This window comes from Poecilia formosa, unplaced genomic scaffold, assembly GCF_000485575.1.
Source record: "Poecilia formosa unplaced genomic scaffold, Poecilia_formosa-5.1.2 Scaffold318, whole genome shotgun sequence".
Lineage (NCBI taxonomy): Eukaryota > Metazoa > Chordata > Actinopteri > Cyprinodontiformes > Poeciliidae > Poecilia > Poecilia formosa.
In genome coordinates, this window is record NW_006800257.1 from 300,700 (window position 1) to 317,810 (window position 17,111).

Consider the following 17,111-nt stretch of genomic DNA (forward strand, 5'->3'; position numbering starts at 1 on the left):
AAGAACTTAAACAAAACTCCACCACTGTGGTTAATGCATTTAGAATCGGTTGTCTAAATGACTATTAATTTCTAATTCAGCAAATCAGTTATTGAAACATTCCTATATCAAAATAATGATTTTAACCTTACTTCTGCTTTGAATTGTAAACTGGTTGTTTGTCCACAGGCCATTGTTGTCAGTAATTTAGTCTGAAGCTAATCTTAATTAGTGTAACAATAATTTAAACTTCTTTACAAACTCTTCTTAATAGTCATGGTTTTGCAACATTTACATGTGTTTACTGAACTCTGATACTATGAGTTATTTCATGTTTTATTCTGACACATTTTGGTGCAAAATAATAATTATTTGAATGGAAATTTGGCCTCTTTTCTAAATTTCTCAAATTAACCCTTGTTTCAAAACTTTCATGGTTCAAACTATATGTCACTTGTTCATTTTTACTCTTTGCTTTGATCATTTATTATTTTAATCAATAATTTTTGCTTCCTAGTTTAGCTGAGTGTTACTGGCTTAGTGAGTTTGTTGGTTAGACTATTTTAGTTGGGAGGGTTTGAGGATTTTTGTTACTAAACTTATATATATTTTAAAACTTTTTAAATCTAAATAATGAGCTGAGCTTAAAACATTATTTGATAACTAGCTCAGATGGCGCCTCAAAATCAAAAACTGGATTGAGGCACTGTATGGAAGCCATGAGAGGACATATTTAGAGACCTTTTCCGTGATCTTGATCTGGCTTTAAGCTGAACATTTAGCCTCACTGTGCATACTCCACCTGTGTCTAATATGAGTCTAAGTGTCCTCAAGTGCTCTATGGAGCACCGTTACTTGGAGAGAAGCAACAGTTGTTAGAAGGAGTGTTGGTTGGATGTGAAAGTGAAGGGCCCTTCAGGAAGGTAATTTCCTGCAGCCCAGCAGGAGTGCTGCCTCGCTCCGACCGTGAGGGAGCGCTTGCGTAAGTCCTCAGGAGAAGATAAATATGCTGCAGTGCTGCGTAGGTGTTCTGCTGGAGGCTGATTTCCCCTGCGACACTTCAGCCCAGTCATCTCTCCGTCATTACAGAGAGGGCTATTTTCAGTCGGGCGTTAAGACGAGGCCTGCGTGTTTACTGACCAGACGGTGCCGGATGTCAGGAATCTCCTTCGCACTGATTGGGCACTCTGGCTAAGCAGGATTCCTCCAGAAACACCAGAAATCTCAGGTTTAAAAGAGAATCAGTTGCATGAAGCGTACCTCACCTTACTAAAACATGATTTGCATTCTCGATTGTGCTCGAGATAATTTGACTTCATGAAAGATGACTTTAATGCCACAATATTACAATTGGAAACCAAACTGTGAAATACCACTTAAGTTTTCATTTATGAATATCAACTAACGACATGCGTGACTCACATGAATGGTGAGATCTGTGTGGAAAAAAAACTTTTTCATGGGGAAAAAACATCAGGCAGGACAAAATGCAGCAGCAAAATCTGCTGGGATTAAAATGGACAGAGCCAGACATTGATGAGCAGTAGGAAAGAACATTTAGAGGATTTCATGGAACAAAGTCTTGCTTTTTAAACATTTCACACTAAATGTTCTATTGCCAGAGAAATGAATTATTCAATTAAATAATTTGGGGAAATTATTTGTGCACTTGGATGGGTTATGACAATGACTTCTAGCAGTGTGTGGCCAAATTATTATGTACATGAAGCAGTATTTATAAACGAATAGAGAAAATAATGCAAAAATGAAAATACTTACATCTACCATATAAGCTTAAAATTCATCAACACTAAGTAAGTACCCATCTTATATAATGTCTCCAACTGGATATAGTTTCAAATGCTGGAGAGGAAAACAGTTTTATTATGTTTGTATCTAAACTAAACTATTAGATTTCAACAAATGCATGTTCTAATGAAGAAGTTATCCAAAGAGCTCTGTTTCTAGCCGAGGGATTAAGAATAAAAAGGGTTTCATAAACTGTTTTATTGTGCTTGGATTAGGTTCCTTAAAGAAATGCCTTTCCTGGAAGGAGATGAGGGAGAGAGATCATGAAATCTAAATGGTGTCTCTGGGCCCAAGAGCATTTTATTGCTCATGGGGAGATTTAGGGCCTGGTGAGTTTCTTCTGCCTGGGCTCTGCTTGAAAGCAAAACAAGAAGAATGCTTCTTTCTTTTTAAAAAAGTTGTTAAGATAATGTGCATCATTGCCAGCCTTACTCTACTGTAAGCTGAACTGAAAAGAGGAGATTATAAAACAATGTGCTAGCTGAAAGTATTTTGTTGACATTCATGTCTCTAGAAAGATTACATCCTTAATATTTTTGTGAGATTTTATTTGTCTCCAGCTGCTATGTTTGCAAGAGAAGTTATCTATCTCAGCTGTGCACTAACCGGCTTTTATTTTACTCATTAAATTTTGTCCATAAAATAGAAAACCACTTCTCTGCTTTATGCATATGTCAACTCTGCTGCAGGGCTAGCTTTGTTTCATCTGCAAACAGAATCAATAAAGGGAGATTTATGCTTAGCTCTGCCAATTTTTTCTTGTTTATTTTTGTTTTCCTTGCTTACCAGTAACAGCTAAAAGGTTTTTAGTACTTTACAACATGTAACAACTTTGTTATCATCTCTGGCTATGAAAATAAAATCATATTTTTGTTGCTGTATTGGAGTAAGGAGGTTACAGTTACTGTTTAGCATTTAACAGAGTGTAATGATACCCAAACATCTGATATTTTGTGAAATTTTATGGGTGTGGCTGATGGTTGTTCTAGCTAAGAGTTAGCTTGGCTAGCAGCCTCGTTAGCAGAAGGAGCTAGTTCCTTTTTATAGAAGAATTTTATAGAATCTTATAGAAGAGCCATTGATTTTGTCATTTTCAAATGACAAACTGTGAGACCTCTGATGGAGCCAATCGTTCCAGGAGGCCAGTGCCTGAAAATAAATACAAACTGCTGAGACTCATGATGCGAAAAAAGTGTCTCCATTGCAGTTTTGCGAAATACACAAATTTTGATACGGCTGAAAAACAACCTGACCCAAGAGCAAAAACTTTTTATTGACAAATGTGTTTCTTCAAAATTGGTGCCACAGGAATCAAAAGACACCTAAACTAATAACGTAATTGTTGGATACTTTGGTCAAATTTGATTCAGTGGTAAGTTGTTTTGGCTTGCTCGGATTGTGCACCTTTACTGTAAAGACCATGTCAGGAATGTTTTTTCTTCACAGGAGGACATCCAGCAGAAAGAAGGTCACATGCGCTGGGGCGACGGATTCATCATTGTCTATGACATCACAGATCGGGGAAGCTTCGAGGAGGTAGCCCCTCTTCGAACCCTCCTGGAGGAGGTGAAGAAACCAAAGAACGTCCCTCTGGTGCTGGTGGGGAACAAGTCCGACCTGGACCACGTCCGCCAGGTCCCCACAGAGGAAGGCGAGCGGCTGGCGGCTGAAATGGCATGTGCCTTCTACGAGTGTTCGGCCTGCGCCGACGAGGGCGGCGTAGTGGCCGAGGCGTTCCACGAGCTATGCAGGGAGGTGAGACGCCGCAAAGCCGTCCAGGGCAAGGCCCGTCGCCGCAGCTCCACCACGCACGTCAAGCAAGCCATCAACAAGATGCTGACCAAGATAAGCAGCTAGGGACGAGTCCTGCTGGTGTCCAGTGATAAATGGACATTTTCTATTTTTCTCATGGAAATAACTGAGACAATTTCTGACTGCGAAATGACTGACATGTGGCTAACTTCTAGTGGAATCTCCATGTTCTATGACTGATTGACATTGAAGAAGCCAGCAGGGCTGAGTTTTCTCTTTGGAGGAGCCAGAAGACGTCAGTCTGCTGAGTTCTTAATGTTTCCTCATTCAAACCTTTAAGCTGATTCAGTGCATGGAGTTACATGGTAGCTTAATATGGCATATCAGTTATATGTTGAGGCTCCGATATTTCTGGCATGAGCAGAGGTGTGACCATTTTACCATCATTCACACAAAAATGTAAAACAATTTCTTACTCCAGAATGGCCCGATATTCTTATTTCAAAAAGGTGTTACCTTAATAAGCTACCTTAATAAGCTTGAGAAGTGATCCTGTTTTAATTTAGTCAGTTGTCCATGTCAACTGAATTTGTAGTTGTAAGAACAAAGGTCAGTGTACCACCTGACCAGCGGTGCACAGCATCAGTTGGGGGAATGCAAGTCCTGTGTTACTCTGTTTTCCATCCAGCCAAAAAAAAAAGCAACTCCGGAACTTCTCTGGAATCTTTGATCTAAAGAAACGGCTTAATGGAAACCTTTAGTGGTTTTAAAACCTGATACTGGTTAATGAACACATGCCTAGTTGAGTCTTTTGGCTTTTTATTGGTCATAATTTCCTTTATATCTCCCTTTAAATTATTTTGTAAGCCATGGGATTTCTAAAACTGATGCAGGCGGGATATCCAACATGACATGCACGGAATCTAAGAGTTCATGATTAAAAGTTGCTTTATTGCAGCCGGTCTCAGTGGGATAAATGCGATCTGCTTCAACAAACATCAGAACTCTTCTGGCAACAGTGATTAAAAAAAACAACTTGAAGTTCAGAGGAGTGTTGCTTGATGAGGATGGATCCCAGTGTTCTTCACTGCTCAAGTGTAAGCTGAACTAAAAAGAGTCTGACCCAGACCAAAACCTTCTTTTTATAGAAGAATTTTATAGATTCTATATCTTATAGAATCTGCTGCCTGGTAAGGATGGAGGCTCCATCCTGGAAAGCCGCTCTGTAGTAAATACATCTAAGTTGGATTAACATCTTCGGCTCTGCAGCGGACTCTCAGGCCCTCTGTGTTTGTCTGGGACGCACCAAAGCAAAGGTCCAGATTATGTCGGAGCTCATGACTGCAGGTTCTATAAATACACAAAGGGAAGCGACGCCGCGTTCAGAGGATTTCCTTCTGTTTACTCTTTAAACAGCAGCATCTATTAAATGCAATGTTTGTGTTTGTTGTCTGATCTAAACCAATCGGCTGTACACTTGGAATTAAACGCTGATGTATCCGACCTGTCCACTGAAAAATAACCATTAATGTCAATATATGACTACATGCATGGGCTTTATTTATTTATATATTCATTTTCCCTGTACTGTTCAGCGGCGGTATTTGGAACAGATTTACTTTCACAACTGGAGTGTTAGAGCTTTCGTTATAATGCCCCACTTGATATAAATATAAAAATTAGAAATTGCTTTGTGTTAATTTCAAATGCAACAGACCCAGAGACAAGAAAAAAGAAAAAAATGGAAGTGAGGAGAGGTAAAAAGATAAAGTACAATTATCTGCTTCTACACCTGCAGAAAGACAGAAAACAGAGAGACGATAAACCTCAGTGACAAACATTATAACAACGTCACTGAAGGCTCATGATGCTCAGTAGTGAGATGTATTCAGTGGCAGCCACAGACCAACATGGTGTACCCACCTGAATCTATACCAAGAGAATATCTGTGTGTGTATATATGAAAGTGTGTGTTTTAGCATTTTCCAACTTGTAATGCCCATTTGTTTCAATAGATACTACTCTATGAGGATCCTGGCTTTGGGCCCCATAAAATGAAGTGCTGTACTTTGGTTAAGCCAGTTTAGGTGTTTGTTTAGAACTAAGGTGTGGATCAAGTTTAGATCAGGTTTAGGGTTAGTCTTTTAACAACTGGTGAAAACTGAATGGTAACTAATGCAAAGTTCTTGTGACAATTAAAAGCTAGTGTGTGTGTGTGTGTGTGTGTGTGTGCGTGTGTGTGTGTGAGTGAAAGTACACTTAGGTACATAAGGTTTCTCCATAGGAATATTCAGTAGTGTCTGTGAGGAACCGCAGCAAGTGTTTGCAGGGAAGACCAGTGCAGGGACAACAGTGACCCTCCCTCAGGGAAGAGCAGAGGAAACCCCCGGGGGAAACACCCAGCAGACGAAGCCCAGAAGAAGAGCCCTGCACTGCTGGAGCAGATCCAGCCCAGAACTCAGAGACCCCAGGGCACCAACCCCCAGCACAGGCCCAACAGAGCCAAGTGCCCTGCCTGATGGCCTCTAAGGGGACAGTATGAGGAATTTTCCAGGCACATAGTACAATTTTATAGCACAATCAACTAATTATGTAACCTTCAGTTGTTATAAAAATGCTATAAAACATAAACGAAATTTGACTTTGCAGCTTGACGCCTTGAAATTGGGCCTCTGTCTCTTTAAGAAGCTCCAGCTCTTTCTCACACTCTACCTCCATTAAGTCATCACAACAAGGTTTCTCCATTACACCGTTTACAAACGTTCCCAGGTGTTTCATAATTGATGCTGCTGCTAGTCTAGAGGAACTGAGTGGAGCTTGATGAGACCAGAACGTTGCCATGGGAGATTAAAGGATTCCTCAAACATGCATTATAGAATCAAGGCAACACTGATGAGGGAATAACATTACAGCATGATGGAAAGCTTAATAAAAGTCGACTGTACATAATATTAGCAAATAAGTTGTTACTTCTTTCAGTAACAACTTCCACGCCAAAGACTATTGATTTTAGCATTACCTGTTGGCTTTTAAGTATGGTGCATTCACAGACCAGAACAAAAAGGGGATTTTAGCGTTTTTTTACTAGCTAATCACCCACAAGAAAAAAATAAATAAAAAGAAATTGATGATCCATAAGATATCTCACTGTATTACGATTAATATTTTTGATGGAAATAGATGCTGTCAGTACAGCAGAAAGTTCACCCTATTCCCCATGCTGAGTGGATTATGAGTGAAAAATCACAAAATCTAATTACAACCCAGCTCTACATCAGCATGGGCCAACGATAGCATCACAATCATTTTCTTTAACCAAACAAACGTTCTTTTAAAAGTCTCCTCTGGTCATGTTACAGGCATTCAGAACTTTATCTAGATTTGGAATATAAGTGAGTCCTAAATTTGATTTTAAATATCCATTTCTGTTCCTCTAAGGTCCACATGAAAGATCTATCAGCTTGTCCTCCTCAGTCTCGCTCTGGCCAAAACCAGCAAAGCTGAACGTCACTCATTTCTGGTTGTTTTAAAGGAAACCTCCCCAAAGTACACCATGTTACTTCAGATGGATAACCGGCTCAAGGAGAGAACATTAAAAAAAAAGAAAGAAAAAGAAAAAAAGGTGCTTTCTTTAGTCTGGGTGAAGCAGAAAGGAGTGGCTTTCTATCTGCCAGATAATTACTAGTCAAAAGTTTCACCGCAGCCACAGAGCTCCTCCTCTTCCTGAGCAGCTGGGGGGGAAACAAAAACAAAACAATATCAGACTTCATGTTTAAATCTGTATAAACTCATCTAATTGCAAAACAACTTCTTGTATTAAAGTTAGACTCCAGCACTCTGCAGTGACTGCTCAGAGCAGAGTGTGCTGACAGCTCCCACACAGCCGCCTGCTGTCAGACTAACTGGAAAATCTTCCTGCTTCTCCAACCTGAAGCGCTTTTCCCTCCTCCTGCCGCACTGTTCAGCCTTCACAGTAATATATTCTCCAGAGGTTTCAGCTCCTGCTTCCAGTCTGTGTTGAGCCAACCAGTTCAGGGAGACATGTTGGAAATGTGCAAATACCAACGTGACTTTATCAGGATGTTTCTACGGATGGCTAAGTGACGTCCTCGTGTTTCCATATTTAATAATGTTTCCAGAATTAAATAAAAGTTATGGTTTGCCTCTGCTGCAGGTGAATTCTTCGACATGAAATCAGACGAAAAATGTTCCCGTTTTAGAAAGGGGCTTACTGCAATTATTTCTAGTTGCTCGATTCTGCAATAATTAAATTCTAAATACTTACTTCTCCCAATTAAAAATTAAATATTCTAAAATTAAAAATGTATAAATAAAGGGGAAAAAAAATCTTATAACTTATATCATTCAAGTAGCTTCAAAGAATCTGTGGATGGTGATGCTTATCCAGCTCATTTGCTTTTGCCACTCCCCTTTAAGTCTGTCTGGCTGTTTGGCAGAGAGATGCTGCAGAAGGGCATACAATCCTCTTTCATTATGAGGGATGAAAGAAACAGTTTGGTGACGCTCTAATGAGAGAGCTCATGAGTTTACATCCATTTTGATGTAATATTTGGTGAAATCAGCCTTTAAGCTGCAGGCGGTTAAACATTTTGATAAATAAATCAGATCTTTCTGTTTAAATACAGATTTGTTTTTGAGTGCCCTAATATGTAAGATTTAATTTCTTCTAAAATCACACCTACATTGTCGCAGCTGTTTATTACTGCATTATGTAACCTCACTGGACTCCCATTTGAGGCAATGCACTCAGTCACATGAAAATATTTAGTAAACATGATCACACGTGAATTTTTCCTCGTTATTTTTGAAGGGAAACAAACATCTCTGGAGTGAAAGTGATTCCCACCAGAGTCCGTACTTCCTGTTTAGATATGCAGCCATGGGGAGAGAGAGCAGTCCAGGGACCTCAGTCCATTTTTAAATTGACAGGCAGCGTGACTGAGATGACCCAGCAGATGATGATCCATTTGCACACAGACAGAAGGCCCTGCACGAGCTTTTCTGGGTTTACTTTTGAGGATGCATTCGGTGGCAGACATGTTCCCCACACGGCGTTAGGTTTTCCTTCAGAAAAAAAGGAAAATCAATCAGGGAAGGATGAGAGCTTCATAGCAGAGGAAATGAAAAGTGTGCAGAGGGATAACATTCCCTGTGTAAACAGGCCAGCTCTACCTCAGTCCAGTCTCTTACCAATAACTCACAGTTCTACTGGAAGTGGATCAGTTACACTCTAAGGTCGAGGAATCCCAGCATCTCTGATTTGGCTGAGAAATTCCTCCTCAGCTTGTATCAATCCGGATCCTTCAAATATTTTAGGATATAGGTGGTTTTATTACCATGTGTACCACACCCTACATACCTCATCTGTCTGATAAAAAGAAGCAGACGATGTAATTCACATCTTTCAGTCTGGAAATGCTTTTAAAGTAGTCCACCGGTAGCCGGGGCGACACAGGTGGGTCCAATGAGCTGGACATGGAAACTGACCTGAGACAGTACAGGACTGGGAACCAAACGGATAAACAGACCTGGCAGGAATCTAACAAGTACAACACTGAGCAACTAAAGTTAGCAACAGTTCAAACCCCATTTATGAGTGGATTTTTGATGCTTCGTCTCCTTCAGCAACAGTTAAAGATATGAAATGAAATGGCTGAGTTGATAAAGACCCCAAATTAAGAATATTGGACTTTTAGGTTTAACTAAAACATTGCTACTGCCATGAAAGGTTTAGGAGCTTTGCTCTGAACTTTTTGTTGTTTAATCTTTTATTTGTAATACTTGGATAATGAAGCTGCTGTAACTCTGCTGTTGCATCCAGATCCAGTTTATGTAGATGAACATTTAATGCTGAATGTTCCTCTGTTTGCATAGAGCAAAAAAATGGAAACTGAACTTCTTTGACACAAACAGTTGGGAAGTTTTATCTCTCTCTGCCCATCGGTGTTGTACAGGGCATTACTGTCCCCATGACAACCAAGGTCTTCTCTGCTATTAAAGAAACTCTCACTTTGATGGCCGAGGTTTTCCTCTGCGCACGCACACACACACGCACACAGGATTCTTCCAGGTAAACATACAAAGATCTGCCCACACAAACAGACATTAAATGCATTAAGTGCCACAGTGAACCATATTTTTTATTCTGAGACTTTTATATAAATTAATTGAACATAACACCGTCAAGGTTACATATAAAATCTCCACAGCAGATGAATCCAGTCTGTGCTGCAGGCTGTGAAACGATGCTCTCATGCTAGTGAGGAACCAACATTAACCAGAACATTAACCATGCTGGAAATTCGCTTTCCAGCATTCATGTCACTGTTTGGTTAGATTAATGGACGTTTCCTTGGTTTCCTGATACAATGTTTTTACTTCCGATGTGATACAGATATTGCAGCTTTGATTATAAACCAATACTGACCCGATGTGTTATCAGCAGCAATCGTACGTACTTTTATTACTCTTTTTATAGTGAGGAATGTTAGAAGAAGCTTGATCAAGTCATATTAATCAAACAGAGAACAATAGTCAACAACAATAGGTAAGAAAACAACTGACCCATTTATTATGGGATACAAGCTGTTGGATAGAAATTCTGGAGCGGAATGCTTCTAATGGAGCGCTTATGTTGGAGATTTCAGATGCAGGCCAATATAATCCGATACACATTTTTTGGATAATATCAGGCCGATTTCTCATATCAATATTGGATCAGGACAAACCTAATTTTCACTCTAAAAATGTGAAAGAAAATGGTACAGCATCTTGTTCTCAAACTTGTGAATAATGGAGTGATTTTAGATGATGAAACTCTCCATTCATCCATTGCAGTTATAATTTTGGGGGAGTGTTTAATTGGTTGCAGTTCGCAGGTTTAGACACTAGGTGCCACTATCTTACACAGTGGAGTGATGATCTGGTCAGTAATGCATCACTGCTACACAGATGCTGCCAGCTAATTGACACAGTGAAGACATGTTAAAAGCTTAATAATAAATGAATCAAAATTTCAGGTTGAAATTTTGATAATATTCCAAAAATACATTTATTTAGTGGAAGAAAGTATTTTTTTTTTTGTCAATATAACAATGACAAATTTCGGCATCTTTGGCTTACCATACGACATGCCTATATCACTGGCAGAAATTACACCGCTATCCCAGGGCTTGTAATTAAATAGAAAAGTTACATTATATTGCAACTCTGCAGAGCTACGCTGCATAAGACAGCATTAAAATCCAATATCATCCATCCACCAAACTTTACACTTCAAAAAATCCATACAGAGAGGCTGTTTGTCTCATCAGGGGACATGTCTCCACTGCAATGGTGTCTGTGAGGGTTCTTACATAGACCAGCCAGAGAGATGCTGAATGGAATCCAAAAATAATCTTAATTTATTACAAAAAAGTTCAAAAGTAATTAAACAATGAAGAACTGGGCCCAAAAACTGAGGTCAACATAACAAACTCCAACTCAGGTAGTAACACAAAGAACTCAAGCACAAAACTGACCTAACAAACAAGACATGAGGGGAACTTAAATAGTGGCTGATCAGACCACTGCTGACACAAAAGGGGTGATTAAACATACAAGATCTTAAACAAATACTATCAATACAATGCCAAATCTTTAAATTAAACAAACATTAGAATGAAACTACCAAATAGAAGAAACATTAAAGAAATAGTCAAATTAAACTAGAGAAAACCAAAGTTCCTCGTCCTCTGGCAAACAGATGGAATGACCCACTGAGGAGGTTTACCAGCCATATAGGATGTCAATTAGCTGGAGCTCTTCTGTGACCCTCCAGCAGCTCCAAAGGAAACTGGTAACTCAAAACAATAAATTAATTTGTTGGATTTAACAAAAATATAAAGAACTGACAAATAAAGTTAACTAAATGTGTGCACTGCAAATAGTTAACTAAAGAGTCAGGCTAATGAAAATAATTTTCAACAATACAAATCTAAACTATTCACTAATTAATATCTAAATTAATGTTAAGGATGAACAAAAAAAAAAGAAACGATCACCACTCAGTAGGGTGACAGTAGGGTCAGCTGTCACAGTGACAGTGACCTTGTTGTTGAAGTCAAGATTTGGATTCAGGCCATTCTCTGTTCTGTAGCTAATCTGAAGGTCACACGAAGTTTGGAGAGCTGTTGCTATGACTGCAGGAAGCTGGGAACCTCTGCTCTGCTGATGCTGCTCTGTGATGTTTCTGCAGATAAATGGCTGTTGCTCCTGTTTTCCACTCACTGGGGAATATTTTGGTGGGCAGATCGATCCAAATATCGAATCCATAAATACCAAGTCAGTATCAGTATCGGTCAATGCTTTACTTTCAGGCTCCCTCTTGAAATTTCCATTTATTTTTATGTTGTAGTTTCTCAACTGTACCTTTAAAAAAGATTTTAATTTTTTTTTTTTTCTCAAATGACAATTTTTTTACACTTTCAGGGGAAACACACACAAATGAGTTGTGTTGTATTATTTCTACTTTTCTTGTAAATATGTTGTGAAAGTATTTTGTAGAGACCTATAGACTTTGATATATGAAACACAATTAACAAAATGATTTGTATCTGTATTGGCGATATTGACCCTCTATTTGGCATCAGATCGATGATCAAATTCACAGTATTACACACCTCTCTCTATTCGGTAGCGAAAAATTATGAAATGTCTTATTTTCACAGGTGGTTTCTGTTCTTGATAACATTCTGGAATTCACTAGCAAGAAAAAAAATCTTCATTGTGATGATTCCATTCCAGCTATAAGATATGAAGCTTTCACACATTTTTAGCGTGTGCAGTAATTAATGCGACCTGTATGGTTCCTTCTAGTGAAATTTTGTACTCTGTTGTTCCAGCTGTTGCTAAGCACCATCTCTTTGTGTTCTTCCCTTTTAGACATACCTGACAAACACTTTTGTGTTCAGCCGATATGACTGTAGCTGCACCTCAGAGCTGAGCGCACATCATCACATCGCTATGAGACGAGACAGGAGAAAACATTTTCACTGAAGAGCAGAGAAAAAGACGAACATCTGCGCTTAAATATGATACAGTGACGAGGAAGTGAAAGGAATTTCATGTAAGGAGAGAGAGGGATCAGAAAGTGTTGAGCGTGGAAGGAGAACGCCCCCTGCTGGTGAAATTAGAGCCCTATTTAAAAGAAAATCAGCCCACAGCATATTAGGGAAATTGTAGACGGAAATTAAACAAGAGTGAATTTCCACCAGAAAAACAGCAACTCAGAAATTTTGAGATTAATTTCAGAAATGTTCTAGAAAAAATAAATAAACAAGGAAATTTGTGGGTTCCACATGTTGAACATTTGCGAGAAAGATAAATTTTGAGATTAATCTCAGACAATTTGTCGACAAAAACCAAACAAGAACATTTCTGATTTTCAAAAGCTGAACATTTTTGATGTTTTAAACGCAGAACTGTTTAGAGACTGATCTCAAATCTTTTTTCTAGGGAATTTTCGACAAGCTCACTTCTTTTCTGGTGGAAATGTACTCCTTTTTTCTGTTTACAGCTGTTTACAATGGCCCTAATAGGCCATCATAGATTTTTTTTATTATTATTATTTTTTTCTTTTTGGCTCTACTGGCCTTTATTTGAAAGTGCTAAGACAGGAAAGTAGGTAGAGAGAGAAAGAGAGAGAGAGAGGAAGACATGCAGCAAAGGTCACCAGCCTGGGAATCAAACCTGCAATGGCTGAATCAAGGACTAAGGCCTCTTTATATGCGTTATGCTTATCCCCTGCACCACCGCATCACCCCGGCCGTCATAGATTCTTCTCTCTGAGTTGGTCTGATTCCCGTCAGGTCCCATTCGCTGTCGTGTCGATGGATGATCCCACAGGCAGGCAGGGACCTGCGGCACATCACAGGTTCCCACATTCCCCCTTAAAGACCACAAAAGAATTCACACTGGCAGCAGATTACCATCAGGCTGCCAGGGGCCTGGTATGCAACACGTGTTCTGGACTGGGTGGGGGAGAGGAGGGTACATGTGAGCGGCAGGACGTTTCAGGACGCAGAGAGCTGTGAGGGGCCTCAGAGGCTGACTGACACACGGAGGAGGGAAGAGTTCAGCGGCTCTTTAAGGAGCCCATAAATCTGTTCTTATGAGGTGAAAGCTTGCTGAACATGGCAGCGAACTGGATCAGAGTGACAGGCGTTAGAGATAAAAGCAGCAGTAAGAGGAATGAAATGTTGGACGTGTTACGTAATGCTGGATCTGATCTGAATCAGCGGCCGCAGACTGGATGGGAGCAAAGTTTTCAGAGACAACAGCGCAGCGTTTCATCTTCAGCCTCTCATCCACATGGGTTTTTTTTATTTATTAAGATTTGTTAGAGATTAACAAGTCATGTTAGAAGAGAGACAATCTTGAAGACGCATTCACTGACTTGTTAATCTAATATTAGCTAAAATAGATTATCATACCGGGAAACTTCAAAAATCTAAATTTTTTATTGAGCTCTTGGAACTTTAATTAGCTTCTTAAAATGCTTCCACATGACTGGAGTCCATCTGTGCATAAATGTGTCATCCATACTGCCGTTCTGTTTTTGTGTTGTTTATTGTGCAGACAGACATGCTAGCTCTCTTGAAGACTTGTTTCAGGTTTGTGGTAATTAATTTGAATAAATAACCCTGAGGGAAAAAAATACATGTTTAAAATTAGGATCTGATTTATTTAGGGAGTCATAGAGGCTGGTTGTCTATGACAAAAAAAACGTTAAATCATGAACAAACTGTGATAAACTACATTTGTCTTTCAGGTTTGCTGACCCCATTACTGCCAAACGTCTTGAATAAGAAGTTCAAGACAACACGAAGTTGGGACACCGAAGCCTACTTCGGTGTCCCAAAGACATTTCTAAAGTCTCTTCTCCACGGGCGTAACTTGAACCAGTCCTTCCCCGATCCGCCCCGACCAGATTCGTCTCCATCTGGAATAACTTTTGGGACGGTACAAGTTAGGTACTGAAGACTACATTTGTTGATTGCAAGTATTGTCTTTGCTCATCCACTGATCCTCGACCCAAACTCCTCGAACAATAACATCTCAACCACCATTTTCAAACCAAGACGAGATCATAGGAGTTGGCAATATTATGAGCTGCAAATCAAATAATCTTTGGTCAAACCTGGAGGTCCAAAGCTTTTCATCAGTTGTGACAGAAGAGCACATTCGGTGTCAACCGGATGGGGCAAACTGTAACGAGCAAATACACAGAGATTTCAGAGGAACTGGCTGCCCAAAGGCACATGAAGACATCATTGGAGCGTCGACCACAGCTCTTGAGCGCTTACGGTGCCCCCAAATTCACACCCACATATTGAGGAACACACCACCAATGAAGACACACCCAACATGGTCACGACCAGAACAGACAATCATTTGCTAGAGTGAGACCTGACAATGGTGAAAGGGCTTAAATGAACCACTGTGGGAACCATTCACGAATGAAAGATTCGTGTTCGAGGTGAGTCTTTCCAGGGTCGAAGTTACTCCAAATAAAGCATCAACATGTCGTCCAGGAAGTCTGGGACCTTTAGACTTCCTTGAGTCTAAAGGACTTCAGGTCTCACTTACCTCAGTTAGAGTCAGTTTGTTATTTAACAACAGGAAAGAAAGATTGGGCAAAACTGTCCTGTACGGGAGAGTCAAAGGCCAAAACCTCTGCTGAACGAAAAGAACAAAAAAATCATCTTGATGATCCCACAGACTTCAATCTGTGGAGTGATGGGTCAAAACTGGAACTTTTTGGAAGGTGTGCTATTACATACAGTGTAACACCAACCGCACCTTAGATAAAATATATCATACTAGAAGTCAGACATCCTGGCAGTACTGTGATGGTCTGGGGTTGATTTGACTTGGTGTAATTTAGTGAACTATTCGTTCTGTTCTCTCGTAAAATATCCTGAATGTCTGGCCATAAACTCATGACCTCAACCTCAAGAGCACAAAAAAAAAAAGAAGCAGAATGAAGGTTTTGAAGTGGCCTACTCAAAGATATTATGGCATGGCATCAAAAATGCTGATTAAAACCTACCAGTGTGACTAATTAAAGCTATTTTGCAAAGGAAGACAATGCAGTTATTTAATTTGGGGAGCAATTACATTTATTTTCTCTTTTCTCTGCATACGTTGAGGATGTCTTGATTGGTTTATATTTCTTTTAATGACATAAATCATTATTTGAAAACAGTTTTGGTATTTATTCAGGTGTTTGTCTCGGGGGGGTGTAGGGGGGAAAAGAGCAACAATAGAAGAAATTTGTCAAGGGAGCAGATACATTTTCTGATCAAAGCATAGCCGTCTATAGTTTTCTACTCAGATGTGCAATTTTCTCAGAAATAAAGGACATCTGGTGTTGTTTGAAAAATAAAGTGAGCGAGTGTGTTTTATGCATCCACAGCCTAATGTGGTTCATTTCAGAGCGTGATTTAAAATGGGCAGCAGATGAAAGGAAGCGCTGCAGTCCAGCAGGTTCCTCTTTGAGGCAGCTTGTAACGCGCCGAGCTTCATGCCAAAAGGAATAAAACAAAGAACTGTTCTAAGATGAAGGGATATTTAGGATTATCACTGCATTTTCTGATTGTTGCAGGTTTTCTCTATAGAGACTCAACATTTTTCCCGCAGTGACCATAAATGGAGAAAAATTGCCTCACGTTGAAAAACAGAGACCAGAGGACAAGCACAGGTATATTAAAAGTTGTTACGCTTTATTAACCAAAATCCTGTTTTTCAGACAAAAAGAAAAAAAAATTCATAAAAGTATAGAGATCATGTGAATAACGGCAATATTAATAATAAATTACGGAAACACAAGAGATGCATCGCAGGTCTCACAAACAAGCAGCCAGACATTAAGGTCACATGATCACTAAATTTACACACCTGAGGCACACAAGAAAAGTTGGTTTCCATGCCAATGTTTACAGCGATATACAGAACATTAATACACTGAAAAACCTCACGACACCAGCCATCATTCAGCGGGGAGGAAGGAACACGGTGGACCGGATGACTGCCAAAGGAAATCCATGCTGTACACACACATCATGTTAAGAGTTAGCTTGCAGTACATGGCAAGGCTCTTTGAAAGCATATTAGTTCAGTTAGTTTTAAACATTATGATCAATAAAACGTAGCTGTATTGCGTTTCTTTTTTTTTCTCCAAAGAAGCGAACGAGGACGTGATGCGAAACAGGTGCACAAATACTTGAAGTTAAAAGTAAAAAAAATAAAGAAAGAAAAAACAGGCCAGCAGCAGGGCCGTAGCAACCTGCCAGGCTGTCCTGGGCTGAAAGACAAAGTCTGGGCCCCCTCAGGACACCTCAAGATATTACTGATGTTTTTAAACACTATTTTTTTTAAGTTCATCAGCAAGTGGCAAAATATTCATATTATAGGAAGACCACTCTTAACTTAAACAGTAAAGATAAAGAACTGACACAATTTGTTTATAGTGGACCAGATGGAACCAGAGGTTTTTGGGTTTTTTCATA

At 39.5% G+C, this 17,111-nt stretch overlaps 1 protein-coding gene across 1 annotated transcript in view; it reads left to right on the forward strand.

Moving 5' to 3' along the window:
• Positions 1-5,221, forward strand: part of rerg (RAS-like, estrogen-regulated, growth inhibitor) — a 37,250-nt gene extending 32,029 nt beyond the window's left edge. Inside the window, exon 5 of the mRNA XM_007573068.2 lies at positions 3,235-5,221. Within this exon, the coding sequence (XP_007573130.1) occupies positions 3,235-3,645 (411 nt within the window). The 3' untranslated portion in view covers positions 3,646-5,221. The remainder of the gene's footprint in view (positions 1-3,234) is intronic.
• The last annotated feature ends 11,890 nt before the right edge of the window (positions 5,222-17,111 follow it).